At 40.0% G+C, this 21550-nt stretch overlaps 1 protein-coding gene across 1 annotated transcript; it reads right to left on the bottom strand.

The window, feature by feature from the left end:
* Window positions 1-5348: 5348 nt before the first annotated feature.
* On the bottom strand, window positions 5349-6921 carry rgs5b (regulator of G protein signaling 5b). Its single transcript, XM_086271187.1, has 5 exons — window positions 6823-6921; window positions 6614-6700; window positions 6447-6508; window positions 6187-6350; window positions 5349-6075 (listed from the first exon to the last, which is right to left on the bottom strand). The coding sequence occupies exons 1-5, from the start codon at window positions 6864-6866 to the stop codon at window positions 5899-5901; spliced, it is 534 nt and encodes a 177-aa protein (XP_086127313.1). The 5' UTR covers window positions 6867-6921; the 3' UTR covers window positions 5349-5898.
* Between the last annotated feature and the right edge of the window lie 14629 nt (window positions 6922-21550).

Raw genomic sequence — 21550 nt, 5'->3', positions numbered from 1 at the left:
GAACAGATTGCAGACATATAAACTGAGCCTGTTGTGTCTGTTTGATCATATATGCATTGCATCATTACAGCCAGGGTACTTCTGGTCACAAAACCAGTGAGTTTCCACCAAGTAAAGACGCTTCATGTCGGGAATTAAAATGCGTTGAAGATACCACTGACATAATTTGAGGCCAGCAAGTTTGCACTCAGTCCAAATTCCTCAAATCCCTCAAGTTCTCTCTTAACAGTGGTCAAAGGGCCCAGCCAGTGCATATGGCATTCGTTATTGCAGAGTTTTGTTACTCACTTGCGGTAAATACTCATGTTAGTCTTTACTTATGAATCCGCTGACGGCCAAAACAACTTTTTCCCACCTAAAATCAAGCAGACGAAGAAAAGTGAAGGAGAAGAATACCAAAAGCTTAAGAAGTTTAAGCAGAGTTTTTACCCATTTGATGATTAGTCTAAGATCAGGTTTTTATGTCTTTAAAGTAAGTGAACCAAATATTTGTCTAAATATTGATAGCATCTCTATCTGTGCACTGATGAGCTGTGTTGTTTTCACTGATGTCCCGCAGCTGCAGTTCAGGAGGTAGAGCAGGGCATCTGCTACTTGGAATATTGGTGGTTTAATCCCCGAGTTTGCCTCCAGTCTCCAGTCTGCATGCTTGAGTATTCCTGGGATAAGATTCTGAGTTGCTCGCCTATGCCTTCATCAGAGTATGAGTCTGTGTGAATGTTGTCTTGTGTGAATTGGTGTGAATGGATGCATGATGCATGTTGTATAAAGCACTATTTAAGAACCATTTACCATCTTTACACCTTCTGTGTTATTCAGATGATGTGTTTTATTGTAAACTGGTTGGGGGATTTATTTCAAAACTAGATGCGTCACTATGAATTTCAGCAGTGTTTTCTTTCACATTTGTGATCTCTGTCATCAAAGAAAGATTTAGCCCTGCACTCCATGTTTTCGGTCAAGGCCGCTTCCCTCGCCACATTGGTGACCTGTCCGGGGTGTATCCTGCCTCTCCCCGATGACAGCTGGGATAGGCCTGAGCCCCCTCCGCCCGGCCCCACCCATTACGGCCCTGAAATTGAGAAGCGGAATAAAATGGATGATGGATGGATCGATTATGGGTTGTGGAGAATGATAAATCAGATTTGGACATGCTTTTTACATTATTACACTGAAAATGATTTTCCGAGCTTCTCTTAAATCTGAGTGGCTCATCTTTGAGTGTTTTAGCTTAGCTGAGGATGGACTTTTTACAATTAATACCATTTCTTTGATGAATGGTAGATGTCTTTCTAACCAGGCAAAGAAACTGTTTTATCAAATTGCTAATCAAATAATAAAGAGGATTTTGCTTTCTTTTTCAACTTTTTTTTTAAACACGCTGGAAGCAACTAGAAACAAAGTATCGATCCTATCGCACTAATCTGATATCAATACCAGCATTAATGTCGATACTATTGATATTTGATTTGATGTCTATCAGTAATATTTTAAGCTTCTTTGCTCTTCTACTTCTAATATCTAATGATTTATTTTACATTTATTGAACAGCTTTAGTTAGTTTCAGATTTCTAAACTAGAAATTAAGTACAGATGACACCACATAATGATTTCTGAGACTACACCCATCTTCATCATCAGCTCTAATTTTTTTAAAATCTTGACAACCGCAGCTGTAAAGTTTCCTAAATGCTTCTTGCAAACTTGTGACGCAATCGTAATCTGTCAAAATCTGACCACAGACGAGCAGAAAGAAACAAACACAGGAACAAGCAAAGAAATACCACACACACACACACACACACACACACACACACACACACACACACACACACACACACACACACACACACACACACACACACTCTATAGCACTCTGCGTAAAAGATTACTATCAGATTAATGCTACCCAGCATAATCTAGAGTTACTGAAACAGGCCCTACAACTTTCAGTATCACTGACGATTACTCATTTATCGTCACTAAAGAAAAAAAATTGAGGCATGAAGGTATTTCTGGCTTTCATTTAATACATCATGATTCATCTTAACTTTCTTTGTCCACCCATCTGCATGCAGTCAAACACATGGCAAAAAATTGTATTGTTTGGGTCACAATGCACACGTATTCCACACCATATCGGTTATAGCCAGAAATTTGTTACTTAAAGTTCTAGTTTTTTTGTATCTCTTATTTTGTGCACCAAATATTGATCCTAATACGTTAAAAACAAAGTAAACCTCTCTCTCTGTTTTGATAACAGATTTTTTCATTCATTCATTTTCCACATTAGTCCCGTCGGCCCATATGTATCTACTTTATTGGATCTCCATATACTTTTTTGACTAAATTAAATTAGATATAAATCATGAATGTCCACCCAGCAAAATATCGTCCACAGGGTTGAATTCAAATTCAATACTGCTGAATACTGTATGTGGGTAAGATGATGTGTTACAGCATGAGCAACAGTTAAAAATTAAGTCCATCTGTTCCCTGAAATTAAGATGGCAGTGTTTGAGTTTACAGTGACCGAAAAACAAATGAGTTTTTCTCCACTTAATCTCAATTACCGTACGTCGAGGCTCAGAAGAGGCCCTTTTTACTCATCACTTCTGTGTGGAAGTGACACAGAAAAAGAGGGATGGAGTGGAGAGATAGCCACTGTCTTTTTCCGTCAGTGTCAGAGTGGTGCTAATGACTTCACCCTCTGCGTTTTAGTTGCCAAGTGTTTGAACAGGAGTCATTTGTTTCAGCAGGACAGTGTAGGAAGGGGAGAGCAACGAGGAGGTGGCGCTGATGGATGGCGGCAGTATGAAAGGATGAGCCTGATTTACCGAAGGGAGGGGAGGCTTTTGTGACTCACAGGGCCCTAAGGTAGAGCTAGTAAACAAACCTGCCAGTGGAGGTGCATGGTAGGTAGCTGCTGTATCCATGGTGACCATCCTTCACACTCAGATGTTTCCCGGGAAAATGAACTCATGTTTTGGACACAAACACATTTGCCGCCCGTTATGGGCTTAGCATTTTACAACATTTAGCTTCAAACCTTTTATGAAAGCCTAATCTGCCTGTTGACACACTTGTAAATCTATTAATCTTTAAACAACAGTCTAACATTTTAGGATAACACTAGAGCTTATTGGATTGTTGACTTTATACAAGAAATTTCCTGATCTTTAAAATTTAAATCAAAGCTTTTGTCTCGTGTATGTAAATAGGTTAGCTTGACATGACTTCCAGAGATGCTACCAAAATAGATGCTGAAATCTGATATTTCCTGTAATGTCTGTTGATGCCACTCTCTTGAATGGCAAACATAGCACTACATGATTGTTTAATCTTTAAACAGTAACTGTATGTGTACGTGTTCATTTAGTATATTTTGAATGAGCCTGGCTTGCAGTTTTTTGTCTTTCTAGCCTTTATGCTAAGCTAACTGGCCACTGGATATAGCTATATCCATCAGATAGGATGATGGTCACATCTCAAAATAGGAGTGTATATTTTTTAGATTCACATAGACAAGAAGTTTAATGCTACTTTCATATGGGTATTCTAACTATAAACTGCAACGTACAGCTGGGTAGCCTAGCATAGGATGGGAAACATAAACAGCTAGCCTCTGTTTAAACAGCAAAATCCACCTTGTAGAACCTCCAAAGTTCATTAAAGTACTTTAATCCATTTTTAAAGATTCACAAAGGAAGCAAAATGTAAAATAAAACACAAGGTGACATTTTGTGTGAGGCAATTTCTCTCCCTGGCAAGGTGGGAAGAACTAAAGCAAACCGGCTGCTGCCTGCAGCTACGTTTTCTACGGTTTTGGAGTTTTCCCAGTTTTCCCAGAAAAGGCTTTCAGTTCTTAGAGTCTCCTGTGTACGTGGCCGTGGCAACAGAAAATGAAACAGAGGTTAACTGGTGGGAATAAACCTCATAAAAATACATTAAAAACAGCTGTTTAGCTGCCATTCTTCTTATTTTTAATTTCCAGGTTCTTGAGTCTATTTCAAGTTCAGGCCAATTTTGAAAAAGTGGTCATAGGAAACTTTGATTGTGTGTGTGTGTTTTTTTTTTAAATATAAAATGAAAACCTCTTTTGAAAAACCTGGATGTAGCCTCGAACTTTGTATGGAAAAAAAATGTAATGGATTTGAATTATACTGTGGACGTCAGTGGATTTAGGACAAAAATATTTCAGTTGTATGTGTTTTACATGTCTGTGCATACTGCTAATACTGTCTGCCTTTTATGTGCCACTTGGACCTTTAATCTGACTCTTGTGTTTGTGACTAGATCTGACATTTCCTCTGGTGATTAATGAATGTATTTATGCATCTATCCACCTTTAGTCTGGTTTTAAGGAACTGATCGTGGACTTCAGGAAGACCAGGAAACACTTGACCCCTGTTTCAATCCAGGGGGTCAGTGTTGACATTGTGGAGGACTATAAATACCTTGGAGTACACATTGACAATAAACTGGACTGGGCTAAAAACACCACAGCACTTTACAGGAAGGGCCAGAGTCGTCTCTATTTTTTGAGGCGACTGAGGTCCTTCAACATCTGCCAGAAAATGCTGAGGATTTTCTATGAGTCTGTTGTGGCCAGTGCGATCCTCTATGCTGTTGCATGCTGGGGGAGCAGGCTGAGGGTCGCAGATGCCAACAGACTTAATAAACTGATCCGTAAGGCCAGCAATGTTGTGGGGGTGGAGCTGGACTCCCTCAAGGTGGTGTCGGAGAGGCGGATGCTGTCCAAGATGAAGACAATGTTGGATAACACCTCCCACCCACTCCATGACATGCTGGTCAGTCACAGGAGCTCGTTCAGTGAGAGACTGAGATTACCGAAAAGCACCACTGAACGACACAGGAAATCATTCCTGCCTGTGGCCATCTCCCTGTACAACGCATCCACTTAACACACTGTTTACTGCTACAACTGCACATGTTTCTTTTCCAGCTATTTATTTATGAGTGACTTATGTATGTATATATATATGTATATATTGTACTATTCTTAGTTAGCGTATTGTCTGTCTTGTCTTAATGTTGGTTTATAATGGAGCACTGTAACAAAAAATAATTTCCCCCAGGGATCAATAAAGTATTCTGATTCTGATTTTACACAAACATACGCTTTTTACATATCATCTATTAACTGTTACCTCAGAGAAAATGAGGGGTCATCTTGCCACCTATCTGTGAAGTGGAACAAGGCAACTGTAAGTCATTAAGATTACAGTAAGCACGAACTAGCCTTCTACTCTCCTTTTCCTACTGTGACTAACAAACTCCACCATCTCTACAAATGAATTTCCTCTGGAACAAGTTCCTTTCTCTCATGATTTTTTTATTCAATGCATTTACTTTTCCATACAGTACTCCAGATACTTCAAAAAAATACAATGTAAAAAATAAAATAGGCAAATAAATACAAAACATACAATTTTCAATAATCAGCAAACTTTAGCTTCGTAAACATTTAGTTTCAATAAATAACGAATAAATAAGCATTCATGCTACACAGCAGTATCTCTCCTAGTGGTACTTTTGTTGTGCAACTCATATCAGAATTTTTTTAGTATCGCCTTCATGCTGTCTTTCATCCAGTCTTTTATGCACAGTACACGTTTGCCCTTATGAGGCAGACATTGCCTGCAGGTCAGTTCATCCTCACAGCCTCGCAACTTCCGCCTCTCACTCCGATGTGGAATCTCTGGACGTCTCCGGTCTCTAAAGTTATTCCACAACCGGGCATGAAAACTCCTCGGACTGAGGTATTTATTCTGTCCAAAACTTGACAGTTTCCACTGCGTGTCTGTCAGCTTATGTCCTTTTGAAGAGTCATCGCATTGTAGGGCAGTGTTTTATCATTTTTTATCTTCCAGTCTTTTAGCCCGTCTTGGTTTTCCTGGTGAGCTCCAGGTATGTTGAGGATTTGAGGAAGCGAGGGTAGCAGTCTTTCTCCATCAGGGTGTAGATTTTGGATTGGGCCACATTGAAACAGGACTGGCTGGGCTGCTTCATGTTCTCTTTGGTGATCGCTTTGGTTTCATGGTCGAGATTTACCTGTAGACGGGACAAGGGAAAACAGTCAATTGATTATCAATAGTTAACAACAAGATAAGAGAAACCAGCAGTTTGATAGAGTGTGTCTAGTTCTGCTTATCAGATATTTACCTCACGGGGTGCGTCGGAGCCAATGAACTCATCATAGATTTTCTTTGCCTTGCTAGCTAGTTTTGAAGGCTTAGTTGTTTTGTAGTCTTCACATGCCAAGTAAAAGGCAACATTTTCCTCACTGAACTCTGTCACCAGGAATGCTCTGAAAAGACACAGCCCATCTGGAGAAAGGAGAAAGAGAAGAGAAAGACTTAACATCTCATAGAAAGCTCAAAACTTATTTACATTTACTTCTGTGAGTGATCTGGTGGACTTACTTGGGCTGGTCAACAGATTGTCAAATGATTCCTTCCATTTAAGAGGCTCCTCAACATTAAACCTGCAGAAGCAGAGACAAAGTAGTTAGGAAATGTTCCTACAGTATCCAGGATTCACATGAACTCAACTGAAATGCCGAAAAAGAGATGCTGAATGAATGTCTTACCTCAGTTTGTCGCTTTTCTTTGAGTGCCCAGTGATGCTGTCTGACTTCTGTAGCAAACTTCCAAACAGAGCTTTCAGCTCTTTTGCCCTGTTAAAAAAGGAGGAAAAGTTACAGTGAGATTAATCCGTCCTGTATTTTCTACAGATGACAACATCATAATCTCTTGTTTAAAAAAGAAAAATCTGATATAACATCCTCACATATCTCACCTTTCGAGGCAGGTGATAGGCAGCGAGTCGCGTCCTCTGCACATGATGAGTCGTATGTGGTTCACAGAGCCGTCTTCCTTGTTCTAAGTGAATGAGCTCTCAGCTTGTCTGCTGTCTGTGTGGGAGTGTGACTTCTTATAGGTTTTTCCACTCTGTGACATCATGCCTCTTAGCCAATGAAATGAGATGTGGGTAGATGAGGAGACTCCTCCACTCAGATTTTTCCTCCTGGCTTTACTTCCTCAGAAATGAGCAACGTTTGTGACTGAATTACTGCCCAACACTCCGTGGTCATCCAGGGTGTGAGAATGCGTCTGCGTGGGGTGAAGGGCAGTGTGTTAATGCATTTCAATGGTTGTAAAGGAGAACCAGACATTCTCACAAGGACAGAAGATCCCCTAAAGTGAGAACATTTTGACAGTGTTGATTTTTGGGTCAACAGGCCCTCCATACGTAAAAGGCTGCCCTTCGGTGCTTTCCAAAATCTGGACTGAATTCGTGTCCGTTACTTGAGTAAGGTACAAAACAATATATCGGCTTATTATCAGTGAAAAAACAGGCTTGTTTATTTATAATCTAATTTTACAGGTTTTTACAGAACAATATTAGCTTTGTCTGTTTATTAGAGACAAAAAGTATACAGCAATATTTTCATCAAAAATTACTTATGCATAATTGAAATTCTTTTTCATGACTACTAATTTTTAGCTTTTATTACTGCGTCTTGTGAACCAGTTTATTAGGTACACTTGGCTGCTGTTACTGCAGATTTGTTAAGATAAACTAGAGACGGTTGTGTGTAAACATCACAGGAGATCAACAGTTTCTGAGATGCTCAAGAACAGCCCATTTAGCACAAACAACCATGCCACATTCAGAGTCACCCAACTCGCCTTTCTTGCCCATTCTGATGCTCAGTTTTTGTCTAGTGACTGGTGATTGGTAACTGGTAACAAGCAGTTGAACAGCTGTACCTAATGAAGTGGCAAATAAGTATATGTTTACTAGGGGTGCAACGATATTCGTATCGATATTGAACCATTCGATACAGTGCTTTCGGTTCGGTACGCATATGTATCGAACAATACAAAATTTTTAATTTATTTTATCAACTTTCCTTCTGATGATGCTGTCTGTGTTGAGCGCTCAGTGAATCTGCGTTCGACTACTCCGCCTAGGGTCGACAGTGCAGCCTAGGCGGAGTAGTCGAGCGCAGATCCACTGAGCGCTCAACACAGACAGCATAGTCAGAAGGAAGAGCGCAGGGCAAGCTAGCGAGACAGAAGTTAAGCTCTCCTTGCAACATGGACCTCCCCCACCCTCATTCAGATCTGGCATTTGGAATTATTTTGGTTTTCATGTGACGTATGACCCTGAAGGTAAGCGAGTCATGGACTAAAGTAAAACAGTATGTTGGATGTGCCATGCAATGCTCAATTACATGGGTGGGAACTAGTGTGTTAGCGCAGTTAGCTCGTTAACGTGTTGGCTGTCTAGCCCCATGCACGGAGCGATCGGCGGTAGCTCGTTAACGGAGATTTGCCGTGTTGTGGCGTTAAGGTCATTTCAACGAGATTAACCTGAAAGCACTAGTGGGAACACAACGAATATGACTGCACATTTACGCCGACATCATCCTAGTGCAAAGACAAAAACAACAAGCATGCTACTAACTTTAGCCGAGTCATTTAGACAGCTGTTAGCACATGATTCTCCTTATATGTTTAATATGCTGCTGAGAATATAGCCCAGAAGAAGCGGATAGTATAGCTTTTATTTTGGAAAGAGACATTTCTCTGTAATAAACTCTCTTTTCCAAAGATGAGTGATTCCTCAATCAGATACAGGGCTCGCAATATCGCTAGCCCGACGTCCCGGGGCTAGCGATCTTTTCAGTCAGGCTACCAAAATCTATCTCTTCCCTGCCCGTCGGGCTATTGTAGGAAGGAAAAATATATGTCAATGCTTTTGCATTCTTTCAGAAATGTAGCTGGGTAATTATGTCATTGGCATCGGTGAGCCACTGTCAATATGTGACATATTGAAGTCGCGTTTGAATTTGCGCTTGTTTTTTTGCTTTCACTTTGCAATGACAGCACTGATCTGTGAGTGATGATAATTTGTGCACCAATTCCTCTGACATCGTCTTATTAATCGGTAGCTTACTATGCAAACATGACAAGTGAAATCTCCCGCAGCAAGCTTAAACATGTGAGAGGTTGATCGCGCAGAGAATCGCTGAGCTTATGTGAGTGCATGTGTAAAAGCAGCAGGATATATATTTGACTACGATGACCTTCACAGACAGATATACATTTCAGTTCTGCTGAGCCAAATAAGACAGGTCAGGGTGAAGAAGTGACAGCCAAAGAAAAGCTTACCACAAAACGGAGAAGTTATGACAAATCAGACTATAAGGCAAAAAGAAAGTGCAGCTTCATGGTTTCATGGACAAAAGAATTTCTGTGGCTGCAATATGACGAGCTAAATAACCAGGGCTGCACATAAGTGGTCCGCAGGTGCGCATTCGCTGTCAAAATAAAAAACACGCACAAGGGTTAGGGTTAAATTTAAAAACTGTACTTTTGAGTTAAAATATATATTTATAATTTTAATAAATGACAAATTAAAAAGGCATGAACATTTTATTTTGTATCGAAAAAATATCGAACCGTGACACCAAAGTATCGAACCGAACCGAACCGTGAATTTTGTGTATCGTTGCACCCCTAATGTTTACATATACAAAATATTCAGTATCTAGATATCAAATATAAGCGGACTGCAAGTAAAATAAGTAAAAAGTACACTATATGAGATAAATAAGGACCTCCCCCCCAATTAATTACTCTCATAGTTTATGCTTTGACTTTAGCTTTCTAAGCTTTTTAAACATACATGTGATACGTTCTCTGTCCAGGATAGAATTGGGAGGGAATTGTTTTGTCAGATATCAGTATAGAGTATAACTGAGTGAAATGACCCCAATAATTGGAGGCAAGTAAAAGAAGACCAAGACAAGTACCTATAGTGTCTGCCAGGTGAGGGTTAGGCTTTTGATTATTAATGGGAAAATAGATAAAGAATCAATTATAAAACAGGAAAAACAAACTAAAGCGTATAATAAAAAACGTGTAAATGGTTTCAGTACTAAAAATACAAAAAACAAAAAGCAAAAGATTTCTCCTCACAGTTATATAAAATAACAGCAATTGTTCCTTGGGACCAAAAGTCCCATATGTATGTCTTTATGCACTTCATTATCTTTTCTCGATGGAGAAATCATTTAGCTTCAGCCTGTGTCATAGAAAAAACACGCCGTCTGCACTTCCAGCCTTGCCTGTCTTTTCTTACCAGGACCTGACTAAACAGAGGTAATTGTCTCCATATTTAGCCCCAGGGTCGAGAAAAAGGTTGGTTATTCAATCCGAGAAATCTATTTTTGGACTGGTAAGGGAGCCAGCAAACAGTAAACTCCACTAATAGCTCATTTCTCATTGAGTTTAACTAAATGGACAGGAAGGGGAAAGCAGCCAGCCGGACATGAAGGCAGAAAGTTCACTGATAGTGTCTGAGCCACCTTCCTCTGGCGGCAGCCACAAACAATACTTTCCCTGTAACGGGCCTACACTAATGAGCTTCTCTTCTGCTTGTTCCAGTGAAATACAAGCTACATTCCTGCAAGGAAAACGTACAAAGATAAGGCAGAGCGACTGCTTCATCTCCTTTTTGGTGCTGTAGGAAAGCAGCATTTAGTCATCTTTAAGAACGAGTGCAAAAATGTATCAAGTGTTGCAGTTACTACTAGAGAGTATGCTTGGTTACAAGTAATAACTTTTTTCCACATACTTCTCCCTTTCTCTTTTAGCACAGGAGGAATCTAATGAGAATAAATACAGTGAAGTAGAGACTTAAAGGCAGAGAGATAATAATGAACTGAAAGTTACTCTTTCTGTTGAAAGGGAGTTTTTCCTTCCACTCTCACCAAGTGCTTCGCCAACGATGTTTAGCTAACAATATAAAGAGTCTTGAAGCGACTGATGTTGCGCTATATAAATAAAATTGAACTGAACTGAATTAAGCCTTTTCAGTCACTGTGAACTTGTCTTAAATTCACAGCGCTGAGGTGGAGCTCAGTGCCTCGCAGTCTCACTCTTGGGTCAGTGGTTTCATCATGTTCTTTAGCTGACCTGCTGGAGCCTTTTGTATGTGATGTGATGCAGTGGTGATATATGGTACTGTAGCTTAGAAGACTTTTCAAAATGCATCAAATACATTCAGCAGTATTGGATCTACAATGTGCTTTGTGTTACCTTAGTTCAAGGTAGTGATTACTCTTTAATGTTACCTGCCTTACATGTATATCCTTATGTAACCTTTTGCATCCTTCTGTGTCTCTCCTTTTTGTAAACAGACAGTTCACGATATGAAATGATTCTGCATCAGTGATACAAGAGATGATACAATTGATGTTATATCACTGAAAATTCAGAAGTTATACAAGGCCTGGATGTGTCCCTGCACCTATTAAAGTCCAGTGACTCAGACACACAGAGGGTGATTATTGCTGTTGATGTTGTGTGGGTCAAACAACGGTGACACACACACACACACACACACACACACACACACACACACACACACACACACACACACACACACACACACACACACAGGATGATAGAAAGTGGCACAAAGATATTACAGTCAACAGCGTGATAAAATTAATGGGCCATAAACTTGTGCAAAAACTGGGTCATTTAAAGAATATTTGATTTTATGAAACCTGTCTTGTTCCTCACCATTCATCTTTCACAGTCAGCAACTCTGCCCCAGTTAGGTTTATTGAAAAATATAATAAGAATATTCTGGTCAAGGCAAGATGAGGAGACTATCCGAGTGTGTCAATTTACTGGCAGACTAAAATAATATGACACACTTATTAATGATTGAAATTTTAGACAAAATGCACTTTATTTTGCATGTATTAGACGCCAGTTCAGCAAATTTCCCAGTAAGATAAATCAGCATATGACATAAATAGTACTCATTGTTTCACTATAAAACCTTTAAAACCATTCATATGAGTTATGTGAGTTCTTGACAATGACAATAAATAAATACTACTACTACTACCTACCCGAAACACAGCAACACATAGTGTAGAGTGTTCACAGCAGATGTTTTTCTTCAGAGCTGAAGGAAACCAAACACGAAAGTCACAGAAAGGTAAACACTGGATGGTCCTCAGGTGGGCACCACCGTAATGTCAAATAAGTGCATTTTAATTTAAAGTGTAACTGTTTGCGAACCAGTCTACTATCCCAGCTCCATATACTCTGGATGATTCTGGTAACACCTACTGGTTATCTGTGCAGCTGATGCTTTAAGCTGCAGGTCCCAGAATGCAAAGCCGTTCAACCAGAACAACAGTGACAGACGAGCTCATTTTGAGCTGATCTTGAGCACAATTTGTGTGTATTGCGGACAGACGAGCGGACGCCTTGCTATGGTACATTCTTATCAGAGTGTAGAGATAATAAATGCTAAATACTATTTGATATATATATGAAATTTATAAGATCATTCATACACACTGACCTTCTGTAATTAAGGCCCCAGTCAACCGGCTTTAGTGAACCCCCCTGGCAACCATCTTCACTAGGGAAAAGTTAGCAGGTTGCTGGAGGTCGCTGGTAGTTGCTGGCGTGGGATCGATTGTAAAGAGGCCGCACTGTCACCTGTTATGCATCGACTCATCTGCGAACAGTTGCACACTTCTCTGTAAGCAGTTGAGAAACTTAAGGGTCCAACGCAAATCGGAGACGACTAACTTTTAGAAAAAACAAAATGGGTTGTTTGCAGCAGTAAGCAGTGTGAAATTTACACGTTTATTGTGGAAGTAGAAGAAGACAAAATCCATCTCATTTGACAAGTCCACTTCTGGAGACACAAACAAGAGAAACTGCTTAACAGAAAACTCGTGTACATAAGTAACAGGAGCTGTCAACTCTGCAAGCAAAAAAACTTTGGAGATAAAAAAAATAAATGGTTGTACAAATATCAGACACATAAAGAAGTGTCAGAAGAAGAGGATTTACTAAAGAAAAAAGTCTAGAATGATAATAAGAAATGCATTCTGTGTCAAACTGACGGTTTGGTTTTATGTTAATCTCTGTCTCGCTTTATTTTTCATTTCCTCCCTCACCATATCAGGCTTGCTTTGTTTTCTAAAGCATTTATTTTCTAAGATTAATCACATCTGTCATGTTGTTGTGAAGCTTTGTTGTACTTTCTGCTTGCCTATCTGCACTTTATAGCCCCTCACTATATGTACAACATCCTCGTTAAACAACTGAAGAAGCTTCTCGAAAGAGCTTTTCTTTCTAAGCTCCTCAGACTATGATGACCTGGATGACTGAGAACCTTCACAGACAACATCCTTGTTAAACAGCATTTTAGCGTAAATAGATTCTATACGCAGTTAATTTCTTCTTAATATCCAAAGATGGACTTGCACCTATGTACAGCATTGCTGACTTGACACCGGCCTAAATTACTAATATACTGTATATTAGTGACTGTCAGTGTAGTTTGGTGAAAATGAGAGTTAAATGTATGCTCCTCCTTTGAACTTCTGTCATAGACTTGTATATTTTGGTGAAAAAATGCTAATTTCCCTTTAAGATCAATAAAAATAAATCACCCCAAAGCTTTTAACTGTCAGAGAATGCAAATATAACTCCACTGTTAAGAAGGTTCCCATGCTCATCTGTTGAGTCTAGTATAAATATGCCAAATTTATGTGGATTCACCCTCAATTTACTCTAAGCTGATTAATCTGGGATAAATTCACAATAAAAATTGTGTTGTAATCAGACTTATCATGATGTAAGGAGGAGACTGACTCTGCATCCTGTCGCACTGTGTTTTCTGGAAGCTTTGTTTTCGACTGCGGGAAGTAACCAGCACCGTGGAATTCCCAGCTACTCTGGCCATTTCCCAGTCGATGTGACCCTGGCCTCTATTTGGAAGACTTCCAACAACCACACCAACTTATTCCCTCCTCTTGGGTCCGCATGTTTATATTTAAAAATTTTGAGCTTGCAGGCAGAACAAGTCAAAGATGGAATACACAACAACAGAAACTGTGGGCAAATCTTGTTTTTAAAAAAAATGTATTTACTTTTTTTTGAGAGATACCATCTGGCAGTGGACAGAGAAGTCATGATCTGCATATTCACTCAGCTGACAACGCAGGTGGAGGCTTACCTAATGCATTCCAACTAAGACTGCCACTGGCCACAAGTGGTGCACGTGATCCTATCTATGTATTATCAAAATGTCAAGTGGCCATTGAACAGCTGGAGATAAAGCAGCGAATCAGTGTTAACTAGCCTCAGATTCAGTGGAACATCAGTGACTGCACATGTGAAAGAAGAGTCACAGTATCCAGTGCCAGAAACACGTCTCTCATTAACTTTCTCTTGCAACCAGCTCATAAAACTGAGCATATTTCCAATCCTGACACACTATTTTTTTTTTATTAATACATGCACAAGCTATTTTTCACCCATCTGGTATCAAGCTGCATGAGCATATTTAAGAAAACATCATACTTTGTTGATACACTCTTGCTTCAATTAACTAGGTTAGCTTAATTATGAACCCCCTGAGTATGCACATGACCTTTTTTTTAAGTCATGCAGAGCTTCATCTTTTTCCTGGAATAGTCACAGGCAGAAAAGGAGTTTTCCAAAGAAGTCTCTGCAGGAGGTTAATGAATCTGCACTTGCTGGCACTGAAACATATCCTCCTGCTCCAAAGCTAACAAAACCCCCCCGGGAGGTCGGGAAGACACATGGCTAACTGGGTACATTGCCAAAAAATTAGATGCAGGCAAGAGAAAATCATTTTTATAGGAAGTGAGAAGCAACAATATCAAGTGCTAATGTGCCATCTCTAATTCTGAAATATGGCTGTATTTTAGGACAACTTGGTGAGCGGGAACAGCAGGTTCACAAGGTTCCTGGAAACAAGACATCCATGTCACGTCAGCCCGATTTGTTCATTGCTGTCTAGTCCACATTTATCATTTAATTTGCTAAATTCAGACCATGCAAGTCAATGGGTCTGGCAACGTGTCAGCGTTATCTTGTCATCATAATACATTAAAGACATTAAAAATGAATGAACAAAAAAACAAAAGAAAAAAATGAGAAAACCCTCCACTTTGTACGCAGAGTTATAAAAATAACACTCATCGTTAATACAGTTTTAACCAGTAGCATTTCGGGTTTTCCCCTCTCCTTCCATTGCAACAGCAAGTAAATGTTTGACCGCTTTTAAGTGCTTATGTGCTGTTTTTGGGGTCGGGTAAAGCCTATTCTGGTAAAGGCCTGTTAAATGTATCTAGGCAAGCACATCGCTGAGAGCTCGGTCTGCTTGGCAACACTTGAGTGGGGAAATAAGAGCTGAGCGCTTTCCGGAAATAAACAGTGAATGTGGATCATTAGTACGATCTAACATCAGGTCGCTAAAATGCTCACACTAACCTGCTAATGCTTGTCAAGAATAATATTTACCATCTTATGTAATTTGGCACACTGACATTTGCTACTTAGCACTAAACACATGGACAAACAGGGCTGTTAGAGCACATCAGATTTTCCTGGTATCGACCTACAAACCTAAGTGAAACTTAGGATGGTACTTTGCGAAAAAAGAAGGGGATTACTTTAGTGCCACGCGCTCTCCTATCAGAAACATTAAAGTGTTTATGTGTATCTGAGACATTCAGAAATCCATCCATGGAAGTCCATCTGTAAGGTACTGAGATATGTCTAGATATTGTCATTACTAGACAAAATCAAAGGTGGGATATGAGGCTCCTTCTCAAGCACTGGGAAAGCCTGTATTGTTGTGACAGTGAGTTCTTCATTTCTCTCCATTAGAGTTAAAATCCAAGCTACTAAACCCATTGCGGGGAGAGTTAAAGATTAACCTTCAGGTGACTGAGTAGAGCCTCATATTTAAAGATACCACTGGGATATTTCTCATTATAAAAATGTCTCCTACCATGAATCTGTGAATCCACTGGTCCTAGTATAGTTCAATTTCCTGCTGCAGAATCCCTGAGGCAGATACTCAATGCACAAAGTGATGACAAAAACAGTATTGGGATAAATCTTTTTTTTTTTTGCTTCAATATAATAATAATAATAAAAAAGATTATTTACAGGATTTTTATCATATTTGGGGAAAGAAATGTATTCTTGTATCATCACCATGATTCCTGTTGCTAAAGTTGCTTGGTCACTTGAGAGCTAATCAGCTCTATGTGGCCAATTCGATAAATACGCTCTTTCTAGCACATTCAAGCAAAGCAATGTTCAGTGCAAATCAATACACAGTTGCTCTGAGTGGTCACGTTTACCCTCTGATGAAACATTTCTTTGCTAACGGCAGGGGTCTCTATCAAAATGACAATGCCCAATCAATAGGGTGGGAGGAGCGCTCACTGAAGGGTTTGATAAGTATGAAGTAGTGGTTGGGCCCTTATTGCCAATACCAATACTGATTCTTTTATCCTATAAAAGCAGCTCATGACTCATGAGACTAATTACCACTGAATCACCATGATTTTTACTTTCCACAACTAGCAAACAACAAAACATATTGTGAAGCTTTTCATGTATTTTTAAACTTTTTTGGGGGGCTAGAATGTGCCTGTCTCTAAACAACTTTGGAGGCTGTACAAAGTATCGATTATGTTGCGCTAGTATCCATCTGAAACTAATACCAGTGTTGGTGTTGACAGTATCCATATTCGGATAGATCTGCCCACCTCTAGTATGAAGCCAATGTGAATCTGATGGTATGGTCTTCCCTGAAGCAAGATTTCAGCCCAGCATTTGTGAGATTTTCAAACTTCAGGTTTAATTCTTGTTCGGTCATCAAAACACCAAATGACAGAACATCTTTTAGAAGATATGCTTGATAGGGTCACAGGGACTTATAGACTGAAAAAACAAGGCAAATGGAAGCTGCTCTGGTGGCACATAGTGGGCTAACATCTTAATGAAACTCTTAATGCAGGCTCTTTATTTTGTCACCTATCTGTAGATACACATGCCTCATTTTTAAAGTTAAATAGAAAGAAAACTGTTGCTAAATCTACATTTTCTTTGGACGTACAGCACACAGCAGTGTGCAAAAAGGGACGAATTGCCTGCTGATGGTTTGAAAATGAATATGTGGATTGAATCCCATGGCTTCTGTCCATAATCCTGATTCATTTTTGCCCTCTGTTTTCATGCGACGTCCTCTGCACAAGTGATCCCTGCGAGCATTGCTCATTCCTCAAGGGATCAGATGTTGTAGACAGATTATGCAACAGTCAGATATCTATGACGACTTGTTAGATGACTGCAGGAAGTCCTGGAGAGAGTTCAAGAGAATTATTATGCAGGACGATTGTTTCTTTAGCTGCAACACAAAACTAAGATGTGAATTTTGCTGGTGGGAAACACAAGACCTAAAATGACCCAATGAGTTTAAGGTTAATCTCACTGATATGTAACACTCAAACAGGAAAAGCCTTTGATCTAAGTTAAAGAGGTGAAAATGTTGTGCATGAGTTAAAAAGAGAGAGAAGGCACAGCAAAACTAGGAATGTAGAGCTTAATCCCAGAGTTTCTCCTGAAGTGATTCAGCCCCTGTTGTGTAATACATGATTGTATCCATGTGGTGCTCAGTCTTAAATCAAGTTGTAAAAAATAAGAACTTATCAAAGTGTTGCAACATATTATTGGAGGAATTCTCAAGAAAAGCTACACAATCATCACTGTATCACAAAGCGTCTGCCCTGGAATGTAACGCAGCCGGTTGCCCTCTCCAACAATTCACAGGAAAACTGAATTCTTTCTGTGAGGCTCTGCTCACTCTGCTCACCTTATTTGGAGCAGAGGAAGCCTCTCCTTGTTCCCGCTTCCAGAGCCAGATGTTTATACAATGTTGATGTATATGAAAAAGAGAATAGGTTAAACATGCCACACAAAACCTGAGAACAGCAGAATGGATGCGTAGATTCCTCAATACAAAACAGATTGTCAAGCAATCGACTGTCACAGCTCATGAAACAATCTTCCGGTGGTCAAAAATCCATCATAATTTCCATAAATGGTCAAACAGTGGCACGATCAAGGGCTTTTTATGGTTACAGGTATGGACGAGTGACATTTATCATTAGCACAAGCCTTTGGATTTGGGAGGTTGTGGATCTGCTTTTTTTTCAACAACATATTCTTTATTTGGTCAAAAATAATACATTTTTATTCAGTCTAATAATTGTTCAAAGCTTGCAAAATGTACCTGATGTGATCTAGTGAAGTTTTATTATTGTGGAAAGATTTAGTATTTGAGTGTTCACTTGATTAATGAAGAATTCTGATGAGTGTGATTTAAATCATTTAAGACATTAATAAGAAAGATCATATCTTTTAAAGACCAACTATGTAGATGTACACTTTCTATATGTTTTCAAACCCAAATTAGTTGCTTTATGTTTCAGTGGCTGAAGAATAAGCCAAAAGCTGAGAGCTCAGAAGGAGGGTAAAGGTCATCATTCAACTCTGGATCGCAGAGAGTGATAAGCAGGGAACAACTTGGAAAGGTCCATTAGAGAGACTTTGGGAGGAAACCAAAGGGAACATTCAGAGAGCAGTCTGGTGGATTCAAACTGAGGACCTGCTTGCTGTGAGGCAAGGCTGTTAACCACTGCACCACTGTGTCACATATAGACACAGAGTAGGGCTGTTCGATATAACGATATATATCGGATGACGATATAAAAACGTCTATCATTTCATTTTACGCTATGGTTTGTTTCGTGGTGTCGTAAAATAAACTGTTTACAGCAATATTTTTTCATCGTTTTGATGGTCACTGTAGTGGCTATATTAATTTCTATAAGTTCTCTCTTTCTCTTATATTTTACATAACCACACTACTGACGGTCAAGCCCCTGTTTTTACATGTTGTCGATAGCAACAACCACGGTAAAACCATCGCGTGGCTCCGCTGTCCGCTTGTTTGTTTTCTACGCAAACCTTTCACAATAAAGCTCAAGATCCTGTTGAGACTTTTCAAAATAAACTGAATCACGTGAAAGAGTAATGAGTTTACGGATGAGAAGAAAAACAAAAGAGCCGTCAGGTGCTAAAAAATTAGTCTTAGACTCAAACTTTGAAAGAAAATGGTGGCCGTTACAACTTATGTCTAAAAATCAGAATCAGAATCAGAAAGGGTTTTATTGCCAAATGTTGAGCGGGTTTACAACAATAGTGTAGGATTTGCTTATAATAACCAGTCCGCTGTAACTGTATGCCAGGCGTTTATTATCAGCCAACATGAACGTCCGTACGCTCGTAACAGGAAGTACACATAACATCTAGAGAGAACTACAGCGACACCTGCTGGAACTCTCCGTAACGGCAGCAACAGGAGGCAGTATGGACAAACATAACATTGCTGTTATCTACATCCCCCTTTTCAGTTTTTTTTCCTTCTTCTTAATTTTGCACTTTTCAGGCAAACCCAAATCAAACAACACCACCGTGATGGAAGAACTTATCAGGTTATGGATTACACAACAAAATGAGGCTTCAAATATCAAATGAAATTCACAGTAATCATTGTCATAACTGCGACAAGTATGCAACAACATAACACGAGATAAAACACATTTCAAAACAGAAAATACAGCACCGGTGTGCTTTTAATCCACGTATTTACTATTCGGTTTAGACACTCTACCAGATCTGGTTCGGTACAAGTTGTCATCAGAGCGTACTTGGCATTTTGTAGGTGTTATCACCTGTTCTGACTGTTTTGTGCCATGTTGTGGTGGGTCGAGTTGAACTTGAACTGTTTCATGTTTGTTGGTTTGTGTTTTATTAGGTTCAGTTTCATCCGCTCGTCGAGATGAGTCCAGTTCATCTTGTGTTGTAGCGAGCTTTTCGGGTTGAGGCTCGCTCACAGGCAGAAGATGTTGTCTGTTGCGCCTGTATTCTTTTCCACCCGACTCAACGACATATGAGCGAGGTTCAGCACATACTTTACTTACAACTCCAATCTTGTCATGTCCTCTCTGTGTTTGTAATCTCACCACCTCGTTTGGTGTTAATGGACTGAGCAGCTTGCTGGACTTGTCGTAGTGCTGTTTTTGAGTTTTACGCTTTTTTGTGAGTTGAGTTTTGATAGTGGTTGTCACTTTTGCTGTTGGTGTTAGCAGTTTTTTGCACACAGGAAGGGTTGACCGCGTTCGTCTTGACAGCAGCCTCTGTGCTGGTGAGCCAAGAATGTCTTCTCGTGGCGTGTTGCGTAGATGTAACAGGTTCAAATAGAAATCAGTTCCATCTCTTTTTGATGTTTCAAGGAGTCTTTTAGCACTCCGGACAGCTCTTTCACTGAGTCCATTTGACTGAGGGAACTCAGGGCTGCTTGTGACGTGTATGAACTCCCAGTGTGTGGCAAACTCACGAAAGGTCTGGCTGATAAACTGGGTGCCATTGTCTGAGTACAGTTTCTGTGGTATCCCATGTACTGAGAAGTGGTGTTTGAGTTTGTTAATGACCGAGGCAGATGTTAGGTTTTCAAGTTTATCTATTTCAAACCATCCAGAATATGAATCCACGAGCACAAGGTAGTGGCGATTGTCCCATTCGAATAAGTCTGTGGCTGTGATGGACCAGGGAAGATCAGGAATTTGGTGTAGTTTCAGGGGTTGTTTTTGTTGGTGAGGCTTTAGACTGTTGCAAATGCTGCATGATTTGACTTTGTTCTCAATGTCAGAGTTTATTGTCAGCCAGAATACGCTGTCCCTTGCTCTCCTTTTTGTAGACTCCATGCCTGGATGTCCCTTGTGTAGTTCCTGCAGATAGGTTTCATGTAGTGATGCTGGAACGATGGCTCTGTTGCCTTTCATAATGACATTGTTGTCGATGATTAGTTCATCGTGGTAGCTGAAGAATGGTTTTATTTCTATAGGCACGCTACTTGCTTGTTTTGGCCACCCCTGCTGGATGTAGCGAGCAAGTGTCTGTAGGGTAGCGTCCTTCGAGGTGTGTTCGGTGAGCTCTTGTAGGCGTTTTGGTGAGATGAGCTGAAGTGACATTACCTCGAAGTCGCGCCCCTCTTCCTTTAGAGGTTGCTCATCCAGCGTTGGTGTGCGAGAGAGTGTGTCTGCGATGTAAAGGTGTTTGCCTTTCTTGTACACCAGAGTCAAGTTGAACTTTTGTAATCGTAGCATCATGCGCTGTAGCCGTGCCGGGACTGTGTGGAAAGGTTTGTTTTGGATTGTGACCAAAGGCTGATGGTCAGTTTCAATCACCACTGGCTTTCCGTAGATGTAGTCGTAAAACCTGTAACATGCGAACACTACAGCTAGTAACTCCTTCTCTATCTGAGCGTACCTTCTCTCCGTTGGAGTTAAAGTTCTTGATGCATATGCCACAGGTTTGTCATCCTGAAGGCATGCAGCCCCCAGACCATGCTGGGAAGCGTCACATGTGAGAGTCACTGGCTTGTGCATGTCATAGTATTGAAGTACTGGTGGGCTAGTGAGGCATGCTTTAAGTTTGTTGAAAGCATCCTGCTGATGTTGAGTCCAGCTCCACACCACATCCTTGTGAAGCAACTGACGAAGTGGTGCCGACAGTTCACTTAA

Source organism: Aulonocara sp. 'chitande type north' Nkhata Bay, linkage group LG18, assembly GCF_057382095.1.
Source record: "Aulonocara sp. 'chitande type north' Nkhata Bay isolate Kocher_YH1m ecotype deep benthic linkage group LG18, A_spYH_male_GT1.1, whole genome shotgun sequence".
Lineage (NCBI taxonomy): Eukaryota > Metazoa > Chordata > Actinopteri > Cichliformes > Cichlidae > Aulonocara > Aulonocara sp. 'chitande type north' Nkhata Bay.
Note: the sequence above shows the minus strand (reverse complement) of the source record. Positions and strands in the feature narration are given on the sequence as shown.